Here is a 25,925-nt window from a genome sequence, read left to right as displayed (position 1 = left end):
CACTACCTTCCTTCACCAGAAGAGGGAGTTCATCAGACCTCAATGGTGAAGGGGAAAATGAACTCACAACAGCTGACAGCCTCAGTCTGATAAAAATTAACAGAGCTTGGATTAGCCCCAACTTTTCCACACTACCAGATGACAGCAACACATAACATGTTTTTAATCTACAATATTTGAATGAAGCCCTCCAGCTGTCGCCTCCAAGGGTCTCTGGATGACTGGATAGCTCTACTTATAATTTTTTCCTGGCTTTGCACTGTGGAAAGCCTTTATGATTGTAGGAGTACATCAACTGCACTTTCAAAATATTTTAATGAGGTCCTCCAGTTGTTGCCTTCAAAGGTCTATGGATGAGCCTGCTTATAATTTTTTTCTGTCTTTGCACTGTGTTCCTAGCCTTTATGAGTGTTGGACCACAACTACACTTTGTTCACAATATCTGAATTTGGTACTATAATTGGTGCCTTCAAGGGTGTATGGATGACCCTAATTGTAACTTTTGGCAGGCATTGCACTGTGCAAAACTTTTGTGAGTGTAGGAGTACCACAACTATACTTTGTTCACAATATTTGAATGAGGTACTACAGTTAGTGGCTTCAAGGTTGTATGGACAACCCTGCTTGTAATTTTTGGAAGGCATTGACTTAGTGTATAGTTTTTGTGAGCCTAGGAGTATACTGCATAACAATTTGAACAAAATGTATATGAGGCCCTTCTTCACGTCTAACACAGAGTGTATCTGAGTCTCTCTTACATCACATTTTTTACAGTTCTTGCTTCCTTCATATATTATACTAACATTTCAATTTAAAAAAAAATAAGTTTAGGTTTTATTAAATTATCTTTTTAAATCCTTTTTAAATTTTACCTTATATACAAGCCATTATACAGAAATTAATGTTTCTTAACTTTTTTCCCTGTAAACTCCAATTTCTTGTCGATTTTTAATGTTTTATTGTCAGTCTTTAAAGTGGAGTAGAAAAGAGACACCATTGTTTTCAGCAGCGATCTGAGAGTCAGCTATGCTTCCAGGGGTCTTCCTCAAGCTGTTCTTCCATTCAGCACTTTTTTCATCCATTTCAATATTTTCACTGCCCCCCAGGGCTCCCAGGGTCTGATGTAAAAGTGCTCACATTTCCCATTGACTCCCATTATACTTGAAACGAGCATTAGGAATCGCTTGGTTCGAGTAACAAGCATTTTAGCGCTCGCTCATCTCTAATAGCAATGCAACAACAACAATACAATGCAAAATGGAATGCTTTTCAAGTCATGGGACATGACAGTGTCCAAGGGCATAAGATTCACATGAGACTCAAAACACCAACACAGCTTCTCCAGGACATTAAGTCAAAGTCCAAAAAGGAAAATTGAACATATTATTGGTTGATTCAGCCAGAGATGAAGCATTGGGAAGATGTGACAACACTACACAATGTACAGTAATCCCCGGAGCCTCAGTCGAAAGCTCACTGTTGCAGGTAGAAGATTGCTTTGACTGCCACATTGAGGAACTGAAGGGGAAGTGAGTAAAGATCTAAAGAACTGGCACCATTGTAGAGTAAGTATTGAGCTACCTACTCAAAACCTGGCCTGATGTAGAATGTAATATATAAAGTGATGAAGCCCTTTTGTCGCAGCTAAGCTTAGGTTTGGAAGGCTCCACATTGGAATTTATGGTTGGTCCTTCTTGGATGGTAGGTTACAGAGGGAGTTTTTGGAAGCTCTGGCATCCCCCAATTAGATTTGGTTGACTATGAAACTTTCAAAGCAGCCACTGGGCGTGAAGGTTGCCAGGTAAAAATAAGTAATGGATGCCACCCATATGGAAATAAGAATCCACCTCCCAAATTCCTCTAGAGAATATTCACTAAGGTCACATTTCTTGTTACAAATTATTTTTGTAAAGCAATACGAAGTAAAAATTAAAATTATTTTCAAATGTTTTATTCACCAAAGGTACGTCATATACCGACCATATAATGTGTGAAAACATTATTCAGCACATTAGTGCGCAATTTTAGCAAGCAATCGGCACCAAATAAGGTTATAGCCTTCTCCTGGACGGTTTGTGGCCTTGTTCTCATAGTCATTTATTATTTTGTGAGAACCATGGCCCACAAATAGAAAATATATCTAAGATTTTACTTACATATAACTTAGGCATAATGGGAAAGTTCAGATTCTAATAACAGGACCCTTTAAGAGTCAAATGATCTGTGATTTTACCATTCAGAACCATTCAGTATGGTCAATAACGGCTGACTGCAATGTAACAAAAATAAAATGGGAAAATTAAAATAAATTAAAATATAATATTAAATATTAAAATAAAATTGGGAAAATCTCTTCATCCGTATAACACACCAAAATAGGGATCAGGAGAAAATATTTTCCAAATTTAGACTGTGCCTCATAATGGTCATATGTTGTACCATGTCCATTTCATGTTAAGGCTGAGTGCACATGTTGCGTTTTTGCTGCTTATTATCAGTGCAGATTTTGTCACAGAACTTAAAGGGTTTCCAGCAAAGTGAAAGAGAATCCTGAAGTCTCATGCACACGTGGCTTATTTGCGACTTGTAGAGTTGGTGACAATTCTTTCAGCGTTTTTTCTGCAGATTTCAGCCATACTAATGAGTGAGGAAAAATCTGCACTAAAAACGCAAGTAAAAAAAACAAACATTTTTGCAGCTGCCTTTTTCCTGCCAAGAGATGCAGAAATGGTGCAGAAATTTCTGCACCAAATATTTAACGTGTGCACATACCCGTCATCAACTTTTCCCTAAAAAAATGTTTCATGGGCTTTGCATGAAAAATTTGGTCGAAATTTCATCAATCTTTTTTAATCAGTGTCATCAGAGTTTGGTCAGTGTGTCAGGATTTACCATCAGAGTTTGGTCCCAATTTCATCAGTTTTTCTTGGATGAGAAACAAACAAAATTAGTTCCTCTATCTGTTCCTATCTAGCGGTCCTTGAAAAATGTATCCGAGTGCTGTCCAATTTTTTCACGGACCCATAGACTTACATTGCCAATTTTGATGAACACTCAGACCAATATCGGACAGGTTCTTGTGATTTTGAGTGGGACATTTGTATCATGAAGAACACAATAGCACTTGTACCCAAAAAATGGTGTGAATGAGCCCTAACAATTCACAGATTTATTACCCTGAAAGTCTGCCCATATAGAACGTAGCTCACTTCCCGCATAATGGTGCACTGTGATAACGTTCTTGAAATGACAACGATCATAATTAATCCTGTGACCATGAAATTTATCTCTAGGGGGTTCAGTGGGTGGGATATGAAGCTCATATAAGCAAATTCCCATAAAAGCATCCTCCATGGGGATGACCCTTATTTCTTGGGCCACATCGTAGATTTTTTTTGCCATATCAATTGAAAACACATATCCAGGACCAGCGCAATAGGGTGGGTAAGTGTTGTTTGGATAGACTTCTTTAGGTACATACCACTTATAACCATTGTCCCTTAAGGGTCCAGTGTTGGATACAATAGTTCCTGTAAAGTAATTTTGACGAACGGGTAAATCTGGATTAAGAAGCTGATGGACCAAGCTGTCTACATTAAGAAACATGTCATTGTCTATCTTTATGACATAGCTGGCAGAAGGACAGAATTTGATCACCCACTCCATACCCATTAAGGTTTTTAAAGTCAAATTGTAATATGTGTCAATGAAGTCTTGTTGTATGATGTCCTCAAAGATATCACTTTCCTCCTCTAACAAATCCTGGACTCGATCTTGAAAAAAACGAGATTGACCCACCAGAAAAATCTTGACCACGTCAACATCATAAAGACTTTCATTACCCCATGTTTCTCGGATTGTGTGTCTAGACGCTGAGTCATAGCATTCTCCCAAGATCATTATAACAAGGAAAGGCTTCCGGTTCCTGCACTTGTCCGGCTGGTTAATGATGAACTTGTATGGAAACGGGTACGGAGGAGCCAGCGGGTGCTTGAATGCTGGGTAAGTCAAATTATTCACAGGTTTATTTCTCTCCTGTAATTTTATGGAATCTTCAAACCACTTGGTTAAATGTTCTATTTTTCTTTCGTAATACAATACATATCCACTCAAAGATATGAGAACCAGACAAAGTGCAATGGAGATTTTCGATAAGTGGATTCGGAAATTCATGTTGTCAGTAGAACATGGAGAAATTTCTGGAAAGGGTATAAAAGAGAAAATGTTTAGCAAAGAAATTATGGAAAAATGTTACAAAATGAGCCAAATTATACATTGTGGGCAGAAAATTCTACAAATTTACACAATATAGTGAAGTCCCCTCTTATCTCTTCTTCCCACAATCGCATACAAGATTTCTCCTGCGCATCCACCCTATTCTGGAACTCTCTACCACAACATATCAGACACTCGCCTACCATGGAAACTTTCAAAAAGAACGTGAAGACCCACCTCTTCCGACAAGCCTACAACATGCAGTAACCGCCGATCCACCAAACCGCAGCACGACCAGTTCTCACCTCCTGTATCCTCACCCAACCCTTGTAGATTGTGAACCCTCGCCGGCAGGGTCCTCTCTCCTCCTGTACCAGTCGTGACTTGAATTGTTTAAGATTACCGTACTTGTATTTATTATGTATACCCCTCCTCATATGTAAAGCGCCATGGAATAAATGGCGCTATAATAATAAATAATAATAATTAAGGAAGGATATACATTTCATTTTTATTATTGTAATCACCCAGTTACCAACATTGATGTTGGCAATGTAGAGACATGTAAGCATTGCCCCAATCCTGCCAACATCTAATGGAGCCCATACACATTAGATTAAAGTCACTGGAAATTTGTGATTCTGAACCATAACGAACATTCTTTGGTTAGATTGGTGGAAGAAATTATAATTTGTTTCATCTGATGACCAACCGATTAAGTTTAGTTTTAATTCAAAATGCCGGTTGAATAAGTTGGATTTTTTTTTCAATTGATGATGATGACATCATGGTCTGAAAAATCAAATTTTTGCCAATGCAGTGTGAGATGTATTTTGAGCTGTCAAAGAGCAATGGTTCATCTAACTGACGAGAGATTGTTCTGGCCCATTTTTATCTAACGCGTATCACTCTCTTGATATTACTTCCATGGTTTTTCCTCTTTTGCATTCCTAGAGCACCATAAATAATCAATTAACATGCACATAATTCCATATGAATACACATAATTTTGTGCTATCCCCGTGGTCTATGGATGAGCTGAGATCTTCAGAGAGAAAGACAATTTACGTAACTGCCATTTACTAAATTTAACAAAAAAAGTCAACTCAATGATTTCCTTCTCTGGTCCCACAAATTGCATCATACCTAAGATTTTCTACACAAAGGAGAACCCACATATCATAATAGATAGCAGAAGGCCACCACTAAAAAGATGTATATCACTTTGTTTTTCCAATAAATTTTATTAAAATTAAATAATAACCGGGAAAGGGTAGGGGGAAAGGGAAATAATGCATTGTCATGCAATCAATCCATAAAATACATAGAACAGATAGATATTTGTCAGATCAAAAACATAGTCAAAATATTTTACACAAATATAAACTAGAAATAAAAAACAATGCCCTTATGGACATAGTTCTATCCAACGGTTCCATTTACAAGCAAATTTGTTAAAGCAGTTATTTGAAATAGCAATTTTATTTTCATAAGATTTATGTAAAGAAGTTTTATTAATTAAATCTTGTCATGAGGGAATATTAGGGGACTTCCAAAAAAAAAGCAATATTATTTTTGGTAACTAAAAAAAAGTGAAGAATAAGTTGTCTTAAGGATGGATTGAACTGATCAATGCCCATAGAGAGTAAGGCCAACTGAGGGGTTAAAATAAAATCATTAATATTTAAAATTTGACCAACCAAGAACTCATCCTCTATCCATAATGGTCTAATCTTTGGACATGACCAGTATATGTGAAATAGAGAACCAATCTGTCCACATTCTCTCCAACAATTTGGGGAGTTGTCTGAGTTGATCATGGCTAATCTAGAGGGAGTATAGTTCCATCGTGATAATAGTTTGTAAAATGACTCTTGGAGAGTCATTGAAATAGTGGAAGAGTACGTTGTTATAATCGCCTTTTCCCAATCGTCTATCTGTACTGAAAGGTGGAGGTCCTCTTCCCATTTAATCATGTAAGGTGATTTACAAAAGGTTTGATCTAAGTTAAACCATTTATAAGGGTATTGAATGCTCCAAAAAATATTATGACCTAAATTTTTTAACATAAGGACAGAAGGTTCAGAGAGATATGGTTTGGTCTGCAGAAAAAGCTCCATTTGGTTCTTCAAGATTAAGAATTGTAAAAAGGCAGAAGAGGGAATCCCAAATGTGGCCTTGATTTGTGTAAATGGGTAGAAAAATTTACCATCGTAAATGTCTTGAATTTTGGTAACATCACAAGTAGCCCAGAGTGGATGTAGATTAAACTCTGCAATAACGTCAATCAAAGAAAGAGGGAGTACTTTAATAATTTCTGATTTAGGAATTTGCCTTCTAAGTCTGAATAATTTCATCCAAGCTTCCGAAATCGCTAAGAAAATAGGATGATTAATAGGGAAAGTCCCCTTTTTGATAAGCAGTTTGAAAATAATTCTGTTTAGTGGGGTATCTTTATTGAAAAATAATTCCAAGTCAATCCAAGATGGTTTATATAGGCTAGGCCACCACCAAATAGACTGCTTTATGAGATTAGCATAATAATATGTTGTAATGTTGGGCAGACCCATTCCACCATGTGGTTTGCTTTTAAATAATTGATTAGTAGCAATCCTAGCCCTTTTATTACCCCACACAAAAAAATGAATATGAGATTGTAGGCTGGTTAAAAATGAAGTCGAACCAGATAACAGGAGAGATCGAAAAACATATAATATTTTGGGCAAAATAATGGATTTGACAATTAAATTTTTCCCCCACCATGAAAGTCCTGTATCATTGTAAACATTAAAATCCTTAATAATAGAATTAATAAGATCATTGAGATTAGTAGAGATCAAAGAGTTAATATCCCTAGAAAACATTAAACCTAGATAAACAAAGTCTTTTTCTGCCCAGCTCCATGGGGATATGTTTTTAACTTCTTGAATTTGAGAAGAGTTTAAATTAAAATGTAGAATTTTAGATTTGGTGACATTTATTTTAAAATAAGAGATAAAAGAGAATTCATTGAGTAAATTTAGAATTTTATTGATGGATTTAGATGGTTCTGTCAGGGTTAATAAAATATCATCAGCGTATAAACTAATTTTATAGTCTCTGGAGTTAGTACTAATTCCTTTAATATCTTGGTCATCCCTAAATAATTGAGCAAGGGGCTCTACTGCTAAAGCAAATAATAAAGGAGAAAGTGGGCATCCCTGTCTAGTTCCATTAGTAATTTTAAAAGGGGTGGAAAGATGATTATTAACATAAATTCTTGCTTGTGGATTGGAATAAAGGGCCATAATTTTTGTAATACAGGGGATATTAAAACCGAATTTTTGTAGAGTACAATTTAAATAATTCCAATTCAAGCGATCAAATGGCTTTTCAGCATCTAAGTATATCACTTTGTAAAGTTTCTCACCCTGTAATCAAAATAACAACTGAAATTGGATCCGTCATCGTTTTCTAAATGTTACGTTCTATTGCCATCCCACTGTTACATATTTAGCTGTTCATACCTGTCTACAAATGTTAATGTTGGGTTACCAATGACCTAGTTGTGGTGGAGATACTACCTGGTTACCTAAGCTCCGACCTGTCTACAACTGTGTTAATGTTGGGTCACCTTTGACCTAGTTGTGGTGGAGATACTACCTGGTTACGTAAGTTCAGACCTGTCTATGACTGTGTTAATGTTGGGTCACCTTTGACCTAGTTGTGGTGGAGATACTACCTGGTTACCTAAGTTCAGACCTGTCTACGAGTGTTAATGTTGGGTTACCAATGGCCTAGATGTGGTGGAGATACTACCTGGTTGCCTAAGTTCAGACCTGTCTACAAGTGTGTTAATGTTGGATTACCAATGACCTAGTTGTGATGGAGACACAACCTGGTTACCTAAATTGTCATATTACTTGGCAAATGTCATGTTGCTGCTAATATTTGCTGTTGTATATCATATCATTGTGAGGGTTCATGGAATGTGTTATCTGTATATGCTGCGACAAATGTGTGACATATCTAGTGAAGTGTCAGATGTGCTATGGAAGTGATAAATGATGTTTGAGCCAATACGTTGTGTAAGAGAAGCAACCCTGCTCTAAAATGCTCAATCATGATACTACTGACTGACATTACTAAGATCTGAAGTGCCAAGTACACACCATTGAAAATTAATACACTGAGCTTAGCATAAAAATGTATGTCCATTGTCAATGCTTTCCGGGTGTATACAGAGAGCTTACAAGTTCCAGCTGGTAGAAGTCAGACACATGCAAACTAGCAGCCTGACAACCTGAAGAAGTAGAAGGAGGACCTGAGAAATATGAATATCCTCACCATAGTCATACTTGCCAGTTTTTAGCAGGAGAACGTTTAGTCCTTCACATGCAATTTTCATTGATGACCACACTCCTAATGAGGTTATTTCCCCCTACACAAAGTTTCATGCCCCCTCAAGTGTGTCTGACATTTGGCACAGGGAGCCTTCAAGAAATGTTTGTTTCTAGGGGGTTTATGTGGGACCTGGACAATTTCTAACTCTGTGAGGTCTCCCATTTTTCAGGGAATGTTCCAGGAGAATTGTAAAGTAAAGGTAGCAAATAGAGGTGAATATTTCTTGCCACTTAATGAGCCCCCCAGGGAACTTGTAGTGTCAAATGGTGCATGTACGGAGCTCCATAATATGCTGCAGTTGTTGTATTTTGTATCAGCCTATCTTCACGAATACCACAACTATGAAGAAAGGTTGAGGAATGGCACCACAGAAAGAAGAGAAATGTATTCTTGTGATTAAAGAGTGCTTCCAACAATAGGGCATAGATCATCGACCTCAAGTGTGAGAATATAAAAACTCCTACAGGCTTATTCCAGTCTATGATGATTTCCACACTGCTGATAATTGAGTGCGATTAATAGTGCTACATCAAAAATGGCTGGATAATTTTCGGTGGGTGAGAAACTGTGACTTGGCAACTGAGTAAGACGGTTGCAAGGTTGTCTGACAAGGACTACTTTAAGGTATTGTTATCTATTGTTATCAGTGATGACCATGAGAAGGGGCAGTAATCAGTCTACTAAATGTGTGTGGCGCTGTTTTCTGATAGATATATACTGACGAGCAAAAGGGTAACAATGTTCTGAACTCTGACTTTCAGGCTCCATCTTTCACCGTCCACTACTGCCTTGATCGTTAGACTACCATCAATTTATAGACAATCATATTGGCTTTCTCATACATAAATTTGACTTGCAACTATTTAACACATGATTATCAAAATAAGGAAATGGTTGCACTCAATTGCATTAAGGCATTTCAATATGAATAGCATAATGGCTTTTGAAATTTAGGAAAAAACACATGAGATACTTAGCACAAAATTTAGCCAAAAAATATGAGCCCATCAACCTTCGTCAAGGTAATCTCATGAATCGGATGGCTCCCTGACCTAACTGCCCAGTATGAACACTTACCTATACTGGGTTGTTAGGTCAGAGACCCATCCGATTCATGAGATTACCTTGACGATGGTAGATGGGCACACATTTTTTGGCCAAATTTTGTACTAAGCATCTCATGTGTTTTTTCCTAAATTTCAATAGCCATTATGCTATTCACACTTCATGTGTTTCACATTGACATGCCTTAATGCACTTGAGTGCAACCATTTCCTTATTTTGAGATGTAAGCTGTTTTTTTTGTTATGCACTTGTTCAAACTAGTTCTTGATGTGCCGGTCAGTTTTCTGTTATTAACATATGATTATGTCACTGCATTGTTACTATTTTGCACCTAAAAATCTAAATTTTAATTTATATTATTTTGTAAATCCACCTTTGGCTTTCACCACTGCCTGAATCCTTCTGGGCTGCTCGCTGTCTCACTCAAGCATGTATCGATCGAAATCTGATCCCAGGTCTCAACTACACATTCTCAAAGTTGGTGCACACTTGTCAACAGACTTGGGTATGTATACAGATTTTTCTTCACTACCAACAAGTGTTCAATTGGGTTGAGGTCTGGGGACTGTGGGGGCCAATCTAGCACCTCTACGTCATTGTCTTTAAACCATTTCTTTGCCAATCTCGACATATGCTTCAGGTGGTTGTCCTGATTATTATTATTATTATTATTATTATTATTATAGCGCCATTTATTCCATGGCGCTTTACATGTGAGGAGGGGTATACATAATAAAAACAAGTCCAATAATCTTAAGCAAAACAAGTCACGACTGGTACAGGATGAGAGAGGACCCTGCCCGCGAGGGCTCACAATCTACAAGGGATGGGTGAGGATACAGTAGGTGAGGGTAGAGCTGGTTGTACAGTGGTTTGGTTGATCGGTGGTTACTGCAGGTTGTAGGCTTGTCAGAAGAGGTAGGTCTTCAGGTTCTTTTTGAAGATTTCCATGGTAGGTAAGAGTCTGATATGTTGTGGTAGAGAATTCCAGAGTAGAGTGATGCACGGGAGAAATCACGTATGCGATTGTGAGAAGAGGAGATAAGAGGAGAGTAGAGAAGGAGATCTTGTTAGGATCGGAAGTTGTGTGCAGGTAAGTACCGGGAGATGAGTTCACAGATGTATGGAGGACACAGGTTGTGGATGGCTTTGTACGCCATGGTTAGGGTTTTGAACTGGAGTCTTTGGGTAATGGGGACCCAGTGCAAGGATTGACAGAGGGAAAAGGCCAGGAAATAGTGCGGGGACAGGTAGGGGCGAGGTGAGGAGGTGGTGTGCAAGTGGGAGATGTTGAATGTCCAGTCTGTTAAGCATGACGAGATCCAAGACAGGGCCAAGTCAGTGATGCCGAGAGATGAGAGGGTCTGTAGTAACAGGGATTGGTCCACTGTGTCAAAGGCAGAACACAGGTCCAGGAGGAGGAGTACAGAGTAGTGTCACTTGGCTTTGGCAGTCATTGGTGACTTTAGTTAGGGCAGTTTCAGTGGAGTGATGCGTTCAGAAGCCAGATTGTAAACAGTCGAGGTGGGAGGACAGTTCAAGAAGGACGTGTTGTTCCAGTAGTTTTGAGGCATAGGGCAGAAGTGATATGGGGTGATAGTTAGATGCAGAGGATGGATCAAGAGAGGGCTTTTTGAGAATAGGTGTGATTGAGGCACGTTTAAATCCTGAGGGGAAAACACCAGTTGTTAGTGATAGGTTGAAGAGATGGGTTAGGGTTGGGATGAAGACTGCGGTGAGGTTTTGGGATGAAGTGGAATGGGATCGCGTTAAGTGGACAGGTGGTGAGATGTGATCTTGAGAGTAGCATGGAGAGTCGATCTTCTGTTAGGATGGAGAAGTTGGTTTTGGAGGAGGAGAGCTGAGCAGTTAGGAGGAAGGGCTCTGGGGGTTGTGCATGATAGAGTAGCAAACACTGCTTCTGATCGGTGGTGATGTCATCCCCGCCAGTCAGAGCCGCTGTTCTCATGCTGTAAAAAGACACCGTGAGCGCTCAGCTGTGATCACAGGTAAAAAGTTTACCTCCGGTCACTGATGTCAGCTGATGGGACGACTGATCCTATCATCTGACACCTGCTGCCGCTAATTACAGTGAGAGCAGGAGCGGCTGATAGGAGTATTCATTAGCTGCTCCAGAGCTGTCAGCTTCAGCAAGGCTAGTTATCAAGAATAGAGGGATCCCTGTTGTGAGTTAATTTTCCCCTTCACCGTCGATGTCTGATGAACTCCCTCTTCTGGTGAAGGAAGGTAGTGAGGCTGATTACCAAACACCTGATCTGGTAGATGATGACTGGGTAACAGGAAATTCTGACTGGATATAAGGCAGCTGACACCCTTCTGAGTCGCTGGTGATTTCTCTGCTGGATTCTTGGAGACCAGTCTGATTCCTGCTTCCCAAAGATAAGTTTTTGCTCTGCTAGTGAACTTATTAGTTTTGTTTTGTTTACCTTGTTTTTTGGAGTTCAGCCATCCCCGGTCGGGGGTGTGCTGAGTTCCATTTTTGTCTCTTATCAGTTTGTCTCTTTGCTCTGTCTTCAGAATTTACCTGAGTGCTGATATAGTCTTTTTGAAGTCCTAGCGACTTCAGGGCCTGTTTTTCCTATCAGACGGTTGGGACATTTTTTGGTAGGGTTTTTTGCGGATTGCAGACAGCAGCTTTTCTATCCTGTCCTTTTCAGTTAGCTTGGGCCCCATCGTTTGCTCAACCTATCTTTCTATCTGTGTTAGTGTTTTCATCTTGCTTCACCGTCATTATATGTTGTGGGCTGCCTATTGCTTTGGGGTCTGCTCTGGGGCAGTTTAGATTTCCCCTTTCTTTCTTTAGGCCTATTTAGTTCTCCGGCTGTGATCGAGGGGTCTAGGGCATCTTAGGAACCCCCCACCACTACTGTTAGTTGTTGTGGATAGGATCAGGGGTCTGCAATCCGATAGCTACCAACCTCTCCGGTTTTCTGGACTTAGCTGTATTTTTGTTTTTTCCTCCTTCGGTGACTCATTCATAACAGATCCCCCTGCTGTTTTTTTAATTATTTAAATAAATAATTTTAAAAAATGGTGTAGGGTCCCCCCATTTTTGACAACCAGCATTGCTAAAGCTCCCAGCTGGGTGCTGATATTCTCAGGCTGGTAAGGGGCCATGGATATTGGCCCCCCAGCCTAAAAACAACAGCCCGCAGCTGGCCAGAAAAGGCACATCTATTAGATGCGCCAGTTCTGGTGCTTTGCCCGGCTCTTGCCACTTGCCGTTTAGCAATGGCAAGTGGGGTAATAGTTGGGGGGTTGATGCCACCCTTTTATTGTCAGATGACATCAAGCCCATGGCTTAGTAAAGTCCTTTATTTGAAAGAATGACAAAGACTCCTTTACTAATTTTTATTAAACCATACTTGCGACCTCGCCTAATTCCACTGAAGCTCTCGATCTCCTGTAATAAAACTAAAATAAAAAAACAACAATATGCCATACCTGTCCATCGTTCAGTCTCATGCCATAATCCATGTCTGGGGGATAAACAGTTTTCAACCTGGACGGTGCCAAGATGACAACCGTCCAGGCTGAATACCACTGGTGAATGAGTTGCTGCGAGTGCAGCCTCAGAGACCGGTAGTGAGGTCATTGAGGTTACGTCCGGTCACTGAGGTTCTGTTTTTCTCACGGTGCTAGTAGGGATTTCACAGAGGTCACCGCAGTTCATCCTGGCTGGGAACGGAGCCTCAGTGACCGGACCTAACCTCAATGACATCACCACCGGTCACGGAGGCTGCACTCACAGCAATTCAGTCACCCGTAGTTCTCAGCCTGGACAGTCGCATCTTGGCATCTTGGCCATAGATATTGTCCCCCCAGCCTAAAAATAGCAGCCCATAGCCACCCAGAAAAGGCACATCAATTAGATGCGCTTTGCCTGGCCTTTCCCACTTGCCCTGTAGCGGTGGCAAGTGGGGTTCATATTTGTGGGGTTAATGTCACATTTGTATTGTCAGTTGACATCCAGCCCACAGATTAGTAATGGAGATGCATCTATAAGATACCTATCCATTACTAATTTTATAGTAATAAGGTAAATAAACATACAGCCAGAATAAAACATTTTATTTGAAATAAAACAAAACACTTTTACTTTTTTATTTAAAAATAACAGACACAGTTACACTTATCTAATGCCCATTCCATTGAAGCCATGCTCTCCTGTAATAAAGCAAGAATAAATAAAAAAAAACCTTGTCCCTTACCTCTCTGTTGTTCTGTCCCACGCTGTAATCCATGTCTGTGGGACAAGCAGTTTTCAACCTGGAACATAGGCACATGACAGAGCATGCATACTGCTACCAACCATGCATGTAACCTGTCTACTCTGATCCAGGGCAGCAAAAGTCACCAGAAATCCAGGCCTGGTTCATTTACGAATATAAGCCGGTCCACATTTGTAGAAGATAGTCTGGTACGTTGGTCTGTTAGTACATTGCCAGCTGCACTAAAGACGCATTCAGAAATCACACTGGCACCAGGACAAGCCAGGACCTCTAAGGCATACTGGCTAAGCTCGGGCCATGTATCCAACTTGGAGACCCAAAACTTGAAGGGGGCAGATCCATCCTGAAGCACACTAACAGGGGTGGAGAGGTATTGTGCTACCATGTCACGGTAACGTTGACTCCTAGTGCGTTGCACTGTCTGTGCTGATGGTGCCCGAACTGTTTGCAGGTTCAGAAACCATTGGAACAGGTTGGGTATACTGAACCTGTCAGTTGCAGATGTACTGCTTCTGCTACCGGCTTCTGAACGGATTCCGCTGGGCCCAGGACGCACTGAGGTGCCTGCTAGTGCACGCACATCACTGCTATGCGGTGGAAAAGAGTACATGAGTGAATTAACCAGTGCATCTTGGTACTCCTGCATTTCACGCGCCCGGTTCAACGGTGAAATTGGGTCATCCCTCACACCCAGGGCAGCGGGGTACTCGGTACCGGGCCGGTGTCAGGGGGATGTGTCACAGCAGCGGTGACCCGGTCCGTGGCCCTGGGCGCCCAATATCAATGGCGGTGATGTCAATAGTGTTATAGCTTAGTTGAATAGTTTGTGACGCCACCCGTGGTGTTTGGCAAGTAAGATGTTGAGCCAACGCTGCATGCAGATCCGCTGGGACTGATGGTGTGGTGCAGCAAAGATGGTGTAGCTCCCCACAGGTGGAACTGTAGTCCCAGGGCAGTGTAGGTGCTGTCATGATCTCAGTGCGGGTTTGACTCGCACACGTGGGGTTAATGTCTGGAACCAGTGCTGATGACTGGCATTTCTGGGGTTAAAGGTTGTGATCCCGGTGCAGGCTTACCTGCACACCTGGGGCTATGATTGTGGCCTCTCCCTGGTTCTGGGGGAGGCTTCTTATAGCCTCAGGACGCTCCCATCCCTGTCAGTTATACTTTCGCCCTTGACATTGTGTGGTGACCCCTGAGTGTGTTAGTGCTGTGTTCTGGTTGCTTGATTCTCTGTGTATGACTCGATCTGTTCCCTGGATATCGCTTTGGATTCTGCCTGGTACCTCCTATGTCTGTTTGGTTTTGATCTCTGCTTGGCCCTGATTATCCACTCTGTCTCCTCCCTGGTACTGTACTGATATCTTGTGTATGACCTTTTGCTTTGTCTGACCTCCAGTCTGTTTATCCCTCCTGTACCTCGCTGGTCTGTACTGTGCATGACTTCTGCTTTGCCATAATCTGAGTTCTCTGGCTTCTCTGATGCTAAGCCCCGCCCCCTTGCAGTCACATGACCATAGGTCCTGTGCAAGCTTGCTCATTTTCAGTGTCCGCAGGTCCATGCCTCTTTACTTTCCAGCGCTGACTGGACCCTGACTCTATTAGCTTGTAGCACGCTTTGTCACCTCTGCTGCCCTGCTCCCCAGGTAACTCTTAGCACTGCTTCTGTACTCAGGACACGTGCACTGGCTCTATGAGCAAGTGTAGTGCGGTGTCTCTGACAGGTGCAATGGATGAGGAGAGGTGCAGAATGGTATAGATGCTGGTACTCATATGTAGCAGTGCTGAAGGTGTTAGCGACGAATGAATGGAGGACACCAGGGCTTGTAGTTTCAAAGCTTTACTCACAGTTCGTGGTACCCACTGGTGCCCACCTCCGTGCCGTGTCCTCCAAGGTAGAGACACATCAACCTCCAGGGCAAGTCAGGGTTCTCCTCTCCAACACTCCGCCAACATGTGCCTTTCCTGAACGACTCCTCTATTGCGCCTTTTAGTGTGAAGAACTCCAGTACCGTAGTTCTCTGGAATTCCTCCTGTCAGATGTTCCTAGAACCTTACTTGTATGACAGACAGCTGTAGCCTCTATCGGGGACTCCTCTCAGAGTCCTGGCTCGCAAATCGGTTGCTGTTGTGTCCCAAGTCTTGGATGGGAGTAGTGCATTTACAGCCAACTACTCCACCGGTGTCTGCTGCACAACCATAAGTGTCCATACAACCTCGGGGACCGGGCCCTGGCCTTGCGCTGAGAACCTATAGGCAGGGTACTCTCTCAACCCACAACTCCTCTCTGTTCTTCTCCTTCGTTCCGCGCTGTTCCTTCTCTCTCTTATGGAAGCTTAGGTTGCAGGTCTACGTCTTTCTCCTTCTCTTCTCTTTCCCGTGCCAGCTGGCTCAGATCACAGAGTCAGCTGCAGCACTTCTTCCTCTCCTAGGGAGCTCGTTCCACTAAGACCAGTCCTCAGCCTCTCCTGACTGACTGCCTTCCTCCGCCTTGAGCTCCTCTCAGGCTGACCTGCTGTCAGCCTGCTCTCTCTCCCAGACGCTCGTTTGACTGACCTGTAATCCTAAACTTTCCCACTCTTTTATACTAACTCCACCCACCTCCCAGCACATCTCGTGTTACAAAGCAGGGTTCCACGAAGAGTACTCTGCTACCCCCAGCCTGAGGCTGCTAGGTGGACTTACGGAACTATCCTGTGTGTGGGATGCAGGTGTTGGAGTGTGGAAAGGAGTTCCCAACTTACCTAGTTGGTGGGGTACTACACCTTAGGAGAACGTGCAGTACCTCTGTGGCGACTGAGCCTCAGGGGCGCCACATAATTAGGCATTGAAGGCTGTCCCAGTAACGTGGATCTTAGGCTGTGTGCACACGCTGCGGATTAGGTGCGGATTCATCCGCGCGGATTTTGTAAAATCAACAGGTGAAACCGCAGGTCAAAAGACCTGCGGTTTTACCTGCGGATTGCTTTGCGGTTTGGCCCTGCGGTTTTTCATCTCCTCAATGGAGGAGATGGCAAACCGCAGGGGAATCCGCAGAAAGAATTGACATGTCAATTCTTTCTGCGGATTGAAAACCACAAATAATCCGCGCGGAAAATTCCGCACCGTCTGCATTGCGGTTTTTGATTCCCATAGGGAATCATTGTACTGTACACCGCAGCAAAAACTGCTGCGGGTCCGCAGCGGCCAAAACCGCTGCGGAACCGCAGCAAAATCCGCAGCGTGTGCACACAGCCTAAGAGGGTGGCCACCCAGTAGTCATTTGTGTGGAAAATACGAGCCACGCGTGGGTCGTTTCTCAGACACTGCAGCATGAAGTCACTCATGTGCTGAAGGCTGCCAACTGGCCATGCATCGCTGTCACCAGCTGGAGGAATGAGCTGTGGCTGCTCTGCATCACCCCATCCACGCTCTGTCTGGTGACTACTAGTAGAGCGTTGTGTACTTTCCTCCTCTGGCTCATCCTCATAGTCCTCCTCATCCTCCTCGCTTGCTATGTCCTGCCTGGACCTGTGTGAGGCACCCACAGAACTTTGTACCAACCGGGCCAATGAAGATTGCCTGGTTGGTGCAAGTGTCTCATCATACTCCTCCTCCTCCTGAGAAACCTCATCCCTTAGTCCTTTAAGTGATGAATGGTGCATATGTCCTTCATGGATGCCCACTCTGTGGTTGTAAAGTGGGAGGGCTGAGATGTGAGTCGCCTACTTTGCGCCTGATGCAGCTGCAACTCCATATTTGCAGGTTGCTGCTCACTGTTAGGGACGGCGGAAGGCACTAAATATAAAATAATATAACGTGTGTTCGCCGCCCGGGGTTCACCGTGCAGAGGTGTTAAACTGCTGCTATATAATGGCAGTCGCACAATATGGCGGTATATCGCACACGGGTTGAACATCACCCGGTGTGCACTGAGCGTACTCTGTTAGCTTCACAGAGACGCCTTAAACATAAACATAAGTACTGAGCCTGTTGGACTCACAGGTCTCAGAGAAATGCACGCACGGTATATGGTCACAGGAGCTGAGCCCAAGGCAGAGGGACAGAGTCCGTCTAAACCTACCGTGCGTGCGGCATCGCTACCGCGGATGCCCACAGGTACTGCAGACTGCAGCGCGGCGACTGACACAGCCGCTATGCGACAGTGCCCAGGAGGGCGCACTGTTGGACGCTAGTTAGGTGATGATATGCACTGTGGCCTGTAGCGTGCCACTGACTGGCGCTGACTCTATGACTAAGTCCCTATCCACACACGTAATATCAGAGGGAGGGGAGTCTTAAGGAGTCATTCGCAGGTTCATGCATCCGTCATCATTTACACATGTAACAAGTAGAGTCTATACTAGTGCATGGCCGAGCGGCCATGCGGACCTTTTATAGGCGTGCGCTTCCGGGACCTTCCAGATCTCTGAGATGGACCAATCAGATCAGGAGAAGGACCTGAGCATGTGACTCCCGATCTCCACTGGGAGATCGTCTCATGAGCATGCCCAGTAGCGCGGCGAGAGGACTTAGCCTCTGGAGTGGCTTGCTGCAGAGCAGGCTGCGCTACTATTGCTGGTCCAGAGGTGGCAGCAACAACCAGACCCAGAGAACTGGTCTGAGCAGGGCGTCTGAATCGCCAAGATGGCTGTGCAGGTCCCTGAGAGGTCGGAGGGGAATGGGAGACCGCTGGCTGCGTGGCTCTGGATTCCTGCTGTGCAGCTGCAGGAACCCGACGCATAACACTCACACAACCTCCGCAGCATATGCAAAGTCGAATTCCACAAGGTGGGGAAGTCAACAATGATGTGGTGCTCGGGTAGGCCCAATCTGCGCTGCATGGCTGAAAGGTGAGATGCAGCCATGCTTGAACGCCACAAATGAGAGCACTCGTATCTGACTTTGTGCAGCAGCTCCTCAAGGTCAGGATAGTTCCTAAGGAAATGCTGCACCACCAAGTTTAGGACATGGGCAAGGCATGGAATGTGAGTCAGACCACCTAGGCCCAGAGCCGCGACCAGGTTTCAGCCGTTGTCATACACCACCATACCTGGCTAGAGGTTGAGCGGCGCAAGCCACATGTCGCTCTGCTCCTTGAGCGGTGTGGCTAACATCACCCAGATAAACCAATTTCAACACGGCCTGTTGATGTTTGGCCGATGCAGTGCTGAAATCGATTGTTGTGGTACGTCTGGGTGCAGGTGAGTCTGACGAGGAGTATGAGGAGGAGTCAATTTGTACGGAAGAGAGGCTTGCAATCCGTGGAGTTGGCAGGACCCGCGCACTTGCACTGTCTTCTTCAGTTCCAGGCTCAACTACATTTACCCAGTGGGCGGTGATGGAAATGTAGCGTCCCTGGCCATGCTGACTGGTCCACGTGTCGGTGGTCAGGTGGACCTTGCTACTAACTGCATTTTGTAGCGCATGCTTAATTTTATGCTCCACGTGCTGTTGCAGGGTGGGGACGGCTTGCCTGCTAAAGTAGAAGCGGCTGGGAACGCTGTATTGTGGGATTGCAAACCCCAACATATCGATAAAGGCTGGCTTGCTCACCAGCCAGAATGGTAGCATTTCCACTGCAAGCAGTTTGGCAATGCGAGAATTCATGCCCTGTGCTCATGGGTGGTTTGCCGAGTACGGGCGCCTTTTCTCCCACACCTGTGTGACAGATGGCTGCACACTGGACTGGGAGTGTGAGGATGCCAGCGATTGGTATGCTGATGCTGATGACGTACAGACAGTCTGCCGCCATACAACACTGCCTGCAGATGCACCCTGGCATTCTGGCGAGGAAGCAGGAGCAGCTGTTTGCGAGCTGGAGGAAGAGGTGGCCGCTGTGGCTGAAGAGGTGGAAGGTGGGGGACCAGCTGCAGGTGGCGAATCATCTTGGGTGTGATGCTGCCACTCCACAGGGTGCCTCTTCCTGACATGCATCAACATATTGGTGGTATTAAGTTTGCTGACGTTCTTCCCTCTCCGCACAGTTTGTCGACAAAGCTTGCATCTGACTACTGTAACATCATCTGCAACTTGGTCGAAAAAGGCCCATGCACCACAACTCTTGGGCGCACCCCTTGTGCTCTTTCAAAGAGCCCTGCTCCTAACGGGTCCTGAAGTTGAGGGAGCCGACAACCAATTTTTCCCTCTTCCTCTCCCACGTGGACGGCCACGCTGCGCCACACCTGCAAGCTCTTCCTCTGAGCTATCCCCACTTGCTTGCTGCCCCTCAGCATGCCATGATGGGTCAAGGACCTCGTCATCCAATACACTTTCATCAGCAGAAACTGGCAGCTGAGTTTCATCATCATCTGCTGACTGGGGTCTGGTCACTGTGGGCACTGGCTCACCCTCCACTTCTTCCTCAGACGCACACAGTGGTTGCGCATCTGTGCACACTACCTCTTCTTCAGCTGCAGGAATGCTGTCTGGCTGGCACACAGATTCCAAGCCAACAGATTCTGAGAAGAGCATTAAGGTTGGCTCCTGGCCCTCTGAATGTCTGGGCAATTTAGTGGGCGGTGAAGAAGCAGATGGGTGCTGCTCTTCAGTGGCCTGACCCGATGTGGTGGAGAGGTCCTGGGAGGATGCTGCGCTCATTGAGGTGGATGCCTCAGCTGCCATCCAACCAACAACGGTTTCTACTTGATCCTTTCTTATCAGCCTATGGCCCTGCGCTCCTAACAAGCTGCGCATAAATGACTGCTGCCGGGTGAAAGTAGGTGCTGAGTGACTTGGACCTGCTGCTTGCTCTGGATGTGCACCATGTCTAGCTGCTGATGCACCTCTTCCGCGGCTGCCGCGGGGACGTCCCTTACTCCCTGCCGCCTTCATCTCTATTGATGGATTCAGAATGGCAAGAAAGTAATTATTAGGGATTAGGTATAAGAAACACTAATGGCACTGTATGATGGTGTGTCTGCTACACTTTATTTGAATCTAGTGTGGCCTACACAAAGAGTAACGTGTGTTTGTGTTGTTGGTGTACATGTTACGGTCGGATGTCACAGCGCAGTAAATGACACTGTTGTGATACCAAAAAAAAAGGATTCTCCAGGACTGGGCCAGGTGCTGTGTGGCACCAGCCACAGAGGTTGTTTGGGCCCTCACAGTACAATCCCTGTATAGTGTTTAACTTTAACCTCAATAGATGCTGTGAGGTAAAGTAACACTTATAGGGGCACTGAGAGTGAATTTACTGGTGAAAAATTTGGGGGTGCGCGATAGAAGAGGCCGCACTAGGGGTCAATGTCATGGTATGCCTAGGTTACTTTAGGCTAAAACCCCGGGACCCCTGCGGAGTCCCTCAGACTAGGGAAAACCCTGTCTGTCCCCCAACCCAGGGTTTACACTGAAGGTGTGCCTGCCTGGGCCTCCACCCTGTCCCTGTCTCCTGTCCAGCCCTAAGCTGAACCCACCACCCTCCACCCAGTGAGGGGACCAGACACCAGACCCCACAAATACGTATGGACAGGGGTAAAAGAAACACCACACCGTTAATACACCAGGGAATACAATAATGTGCAAGGGCAACCAAATATATATATAACAGATAGGAGAAAGAACAACTGAGAGATATACTGCACCAGATATCAGACGCTCCAAAACCACCACTGCTGACCGGTATTGCTAGCACTAGGCAAAAGCTGTAGTCGGCGACGCCCATAGTCAGGAAGGACTATTTAAAGACCAAGGGCGTGGCCAAGCCCTCAGCCAGCATGACAACCTGGTTAACCCTATCCCGACTGGAACAGAATACCCAACAAAGTCCCTGAGCATACTGTAGTGGAATAGGGTATTACCGCTGTCTGCCGGACACCCTGGTGTGAACAGTGTCCGACATGACAGTCCTGCAGTCGGATGTGACTACCTAGTGGGTGCTGCACTCCCCAAAAAAAAGCACACAGGCGGTCTGCGCAGCGGAGGTGACTAAACTGTGCAAAGCGCACCCGAGCACCAGGAAAATTAAGGGATAAATGGGGGTAAGGGATTGGGGGGGAGGTTCGGGGGGAACCCCTCACTGAAAAATCCCTATATAGTGTTCACCAAAATGTACTGGATGGTGAAGCTACACTTTTAGGAAAAAATAGGGGAAGGGGATTTAAGGGATGAAAAGAAAAGGCTGTGAAAAGGCAGTGAGACACACACCACACAGTGCTGCAGCAAGAGGAGCTGCAGCAGCTGCAGTGAATGTGCGCTGCACTGTCTCACTAAGCACCTCACTGAGAGCCTGACCAGCACAAAAAATGAAACTGAGCGAGGTCAGTGAGGAAAAAGACTGCTTCTGTAACACACAGGGGCTGCTACAGTCGCTGAAAAACAATTTCTATCGCTATTAGATCAGAGATCTCTCCCTATCTCCAACAGCAACCTATCCCTATCTGCTTTCACAGTAGAGTGAGGCTAAAATGGCAGGCGCAGCCTTTTATACTGCCTGATCACACCATCCAGCCAGCCAATCGCAGCGTAGCCCCTAGCTAGCAAGTTTGGATGCCTCCTACCAAGCTTAGGGGAGTTACACAATGTTGTCAGCACTTCTTCAGCTCCTGATTGGCTCCACGGAGCGCTCAGAGGCTGAAGGATTATGGGATTTCTGATTTGAAAAAAATATCAGAATCGGGAATCGGAATTCCTATATCGCAAATATCGGGCCGATTTCCGATATTTCAATATCGCAAAGCTCATCCCTACTCATAAGGGCTGAAATAGATGGCCAGGCCGTCCGCTGTTTAGTTGATACCGGCTCTCAAGTAACCACTATGCCCAAGACTTATTTCAGGTGCCATTTTCCCAAGGCAATGCAGCCTGAATGGGGTCCAGTAATCAAATTGACGGCAGCCCATCAATTGCCCATCCCGATCGCAGAGGTGGTCTGGATGGAAATCCCTGTGTGCTGTAAAGATGTGGGCCGGAAAGGATTCGTGTTAACCGCCGGGGACCCTGGCAATGGTCCCACTGTGACTCTAAGAATGAACGTGTTGAAAGAACTTGGGAGTATCCTGGTCAATGAGTCAGCAGATGTGTTCCTGAATCTTCGGAGCCATCAAACCCCCCCAGTGAAAAGTGTTTCAACAGTTGATCGGGGAGGACAAGGCCCAAGAGATGTCGAGTGAAGGAAAAACATTGGGGAAGGTGGTCAATGCTGCCGCTGCCAACCTCGTTTTACCGCCGGGTCAGACTGTGCTCACTCTGCCCATCCGAGCATGTACCCCTCTTGAAGGCGTAGAAGTCCAAGTAGAGCCAGCTCTAATGGAACAACTACCTCTAGGGCTCCTTTTTGCATGGATGCTAGCCACTCTTCGCAACAGAAATGTGCCAGTGCGATGTGTCAACCTAGGAGAGGACAAGAGTGAAGTAGCAAAGATAATGGGTATTCCTGGAAGAGTTGATACCACCAGAGGCTGTTCCAGTGACTGTGAAACAAGGGGATGCCTGGACAGTGGCTGTAGTGGAGTCCTCGGAGCCACCACCTAATCACCTTATGGAAGTTATCCGAATCCTGGAGCAGATGCGGACTGAACTAACGGAACAGGTACAGCAAGTAGAAGCGGTGCTAGAGTGATACCAGGACATTTATGTCCATCATGACGATGATTTTGGCTGCACCACAGCCATCACCCATGGGATTCCAATGGGAAACACTGCACCCATATAGACAAATCCCACCACAGATGTACCAGGAGGTGAAAGAGATGTTGGTGCATATACCCCTCCTCACATGTAAAGCACCATGGAATAAATGGCGCTATAATAATAAATAATAATAATATACTACAGAGTGGGGTCATCCAAGAGAGCCAAAGCCCATAGGCTGCTCCCATTGTTCTAGTACAAAAGAATGATGGGACCCTGTTTTTCTGTGTAGCTTACCGAGAGCTGAATGCCTGCACTGTACGAGACTCGTACCCGCTGCCAAAACTTGAGGAGCCATTGTCCGCTCTGGGAAAAGTGATGTATTTCTCGTCATTGGTTCTGGCCAGCAGATATTGGCAAGTGCCCATGTCTGGGCAAGACCGGACGAAGGAAGACAGGATTCATACTGCCCATGGGATTGTTCAAATTCAACCGGATGCCTTTCGGCCTTACCAACACACCCGGGACCTTTCAACGATTGATGGAGAAATGTTTGGGAGACCTGAACTTTGAAGCTACCCTCATACACTTAGATCACATCATCGTCTATGCCGCCACCTTTTGAGGAGCAGCTACAACAGCAAGAACAGGTGTTGAGTCAGCTGTAGAAGCATGGCCTGAAAGTGAAACTTCGGAAGTGTCATCGGTTCCGCAAGCAGATTGAGTATCTAGGACATGTTGTATCCACCGAAGGGGTGAGACCGGCATATGAGAAGATAGCAGAAGTGTAGGACTGGCCCACTCCGAAGACTCTGAAGGATGTCCTGAATCTTCTAGGACTTACCGGATACTATCGACGGTTCGCAAAAACATCACTCGCATTGCTAATCCGTTGCTGGAATTGTTGAAGGGAGTACTATCCAGGGCAAAGAATCAGACCATCCAGTGGGGAGATAGCCAGGAAGAAGCTTTCCGAGCCCTGAAAATGGCCCTGACTGAAGCACCCGTACTATGCAGACTTCTCTCAACCTTTCATCCTCCACACCAATGGAAGTCTACATGGACTAGGAGCTGTATTGTTGCAGATGCAGGATGGAAAAGAGCGAGTGATCGCTTATGCGAGCCGGTCTCTCCACAACTCCGAATGAAATCCAGATAATTACAGCTCTTTCAAGCTGGTACTGATAGCATTAGTATGAGCAATGACCGAGAAATTCGCTGAGTATCTGTCTGGGTCTGAAGTCTTGGTATGCACCGATAACAACCCCCTGGCCCATCTAGAAAATGTGAAACTCGGGGCCCTAGAGCAGAAATGGGTGGCCCACATTGCAAAATACCGATACAAGAGTGACTCACGAGCAACTTGGGCCTACCCGAGATGAAGAGCTGGAGACTGAAGAGATCCCTGGGTTTTGGAACTCTGCCAGGACGTTGGTAACAACACAGGGACAGATCAGGAAGGCATCCAGAGAACACACCCTGGGATGATCCCATGATGGCTGGGTAAGGCTTCAGCAGGAAGATAGGGAACTCGTTCAGTTGAGGCAATGGGTGGCTTTGAAGCAACTTCCCAGTCAAAGAGGGAGAGAGGCCCTGTCCCCCGGAACACTGCAGAATATCCGGCAGTGGGAGAGGCTCCAGTTGGAAGAAGGCTTGTTGTATCGTAAAGTGCAGCTAGCATGAGAGTTGGGAGTCACCTGGAAGGTGGTGCTTTCCGAAAGGCTGATCAGTGAGGTGTCCACCGAAGCTCATGAGAGAGGGGTCCACTCTGGCCCGGAGAAGACGTTCCAGTGGCTGCAGAATTTGGTTTACCAGCCTCGGCTAAAGATGGAAGTAGATGAAGCTTGCCATAGATGCAGGAACTGCAAACTAGCCAAGCCTCCAGAACAGAGGGCCCCTACGCAGACCATCATGACTTCTGCTCCCCTTGATATATTGATGATCGACTACTTGGCCGTGAGTTTAGCTCACCTTGGATATGAACACTGTCTGGTGATGTCCGATCATTTTACCAAATTTGCTATGGTAACTCCGACCTGGGATCAGACTGCCGAGTCAGCAGCACAGGCCATTTGCAGAGATTTCATCCGAGTATACAGTTGTCTGAAGAGAATCCACTCTAACCAAGGCACCTGTTTCCAAGGACAAGTGATGGATGAACTGCATCGTCTGTATCAGATTGAGAAATCCAGAACAACACCCCACCATCCATGATGAAATGGAGCCTGTGAGCATTTCAGTCGGATGCTGATTCAAATGCTGAGAGCACTGGAAGAGGACAGTAAAGTTCGTTGGTCCGAGTATGTGGCTGAATTAGTTTGGGTGTACAACAACCAGCACACCTGGATACACGCCATACGCCATGCTGTTCGGCTGAAAATGGCGGGAGATCAGTGAGCTGGAATTGGACCCAGAGGAGAACTACCCGCAGACAGGGGTGTCCACCTGGGTCCATGA

At 45.1% G+C, this 25,925-nt stretch overlaps 1 protein-coding gene across 1 annotated transcript in view; it reads right to left on the bottom strand.

The window, feature by feature from the left end:
* Nucleotides 1-2,473: 2,473 nt before the first annotated feature.
* Nucleotides 2,474-25,925, bottom strand: part of LOC141099337 (beta-1,3-galactosyltransferase 2-like) — a 72,077-nt gene continuing 48,625 nt past the window's right edge. Inside the window, exon 2 of the mRNA XM_073587588.1 lies at nucleotides 2,474-4,199. Within this exon, the coding sequence (XP_073443689.1) occupies nucleotides 3,154-4,173 (1,020 nt within the window). The 5' untranslated portion in view covers nucleotides 4,174-4,199 and the 3' untranslated portion in view covers nucleotides 2,474-3,153. The remainder of the gene's footprint in view (nucleotides 4,200-25,925) is intronic.

This window comes from Dendrobates tinctorius, unplaced genomic scaffold (genome assembly GCF_039654945.1).
Source record: "Dendrobates tinctorius isolate UK_male_01 unplaced genomic scaffold, ASM3965494v1 ptg000099l, whole genome shotgun sequence".
NCBI classification, from domain to species: Eukaryota; Metazoa; Chordata; class Amphibia; order Anura; family Dendrobatidae; genus Dendrobates; species Dendrobates tinctorius.
Note: the sequence above shows the minus strand (reverse complement) of the source record. Positions and strands in the feature narration are given on the sequence as shown.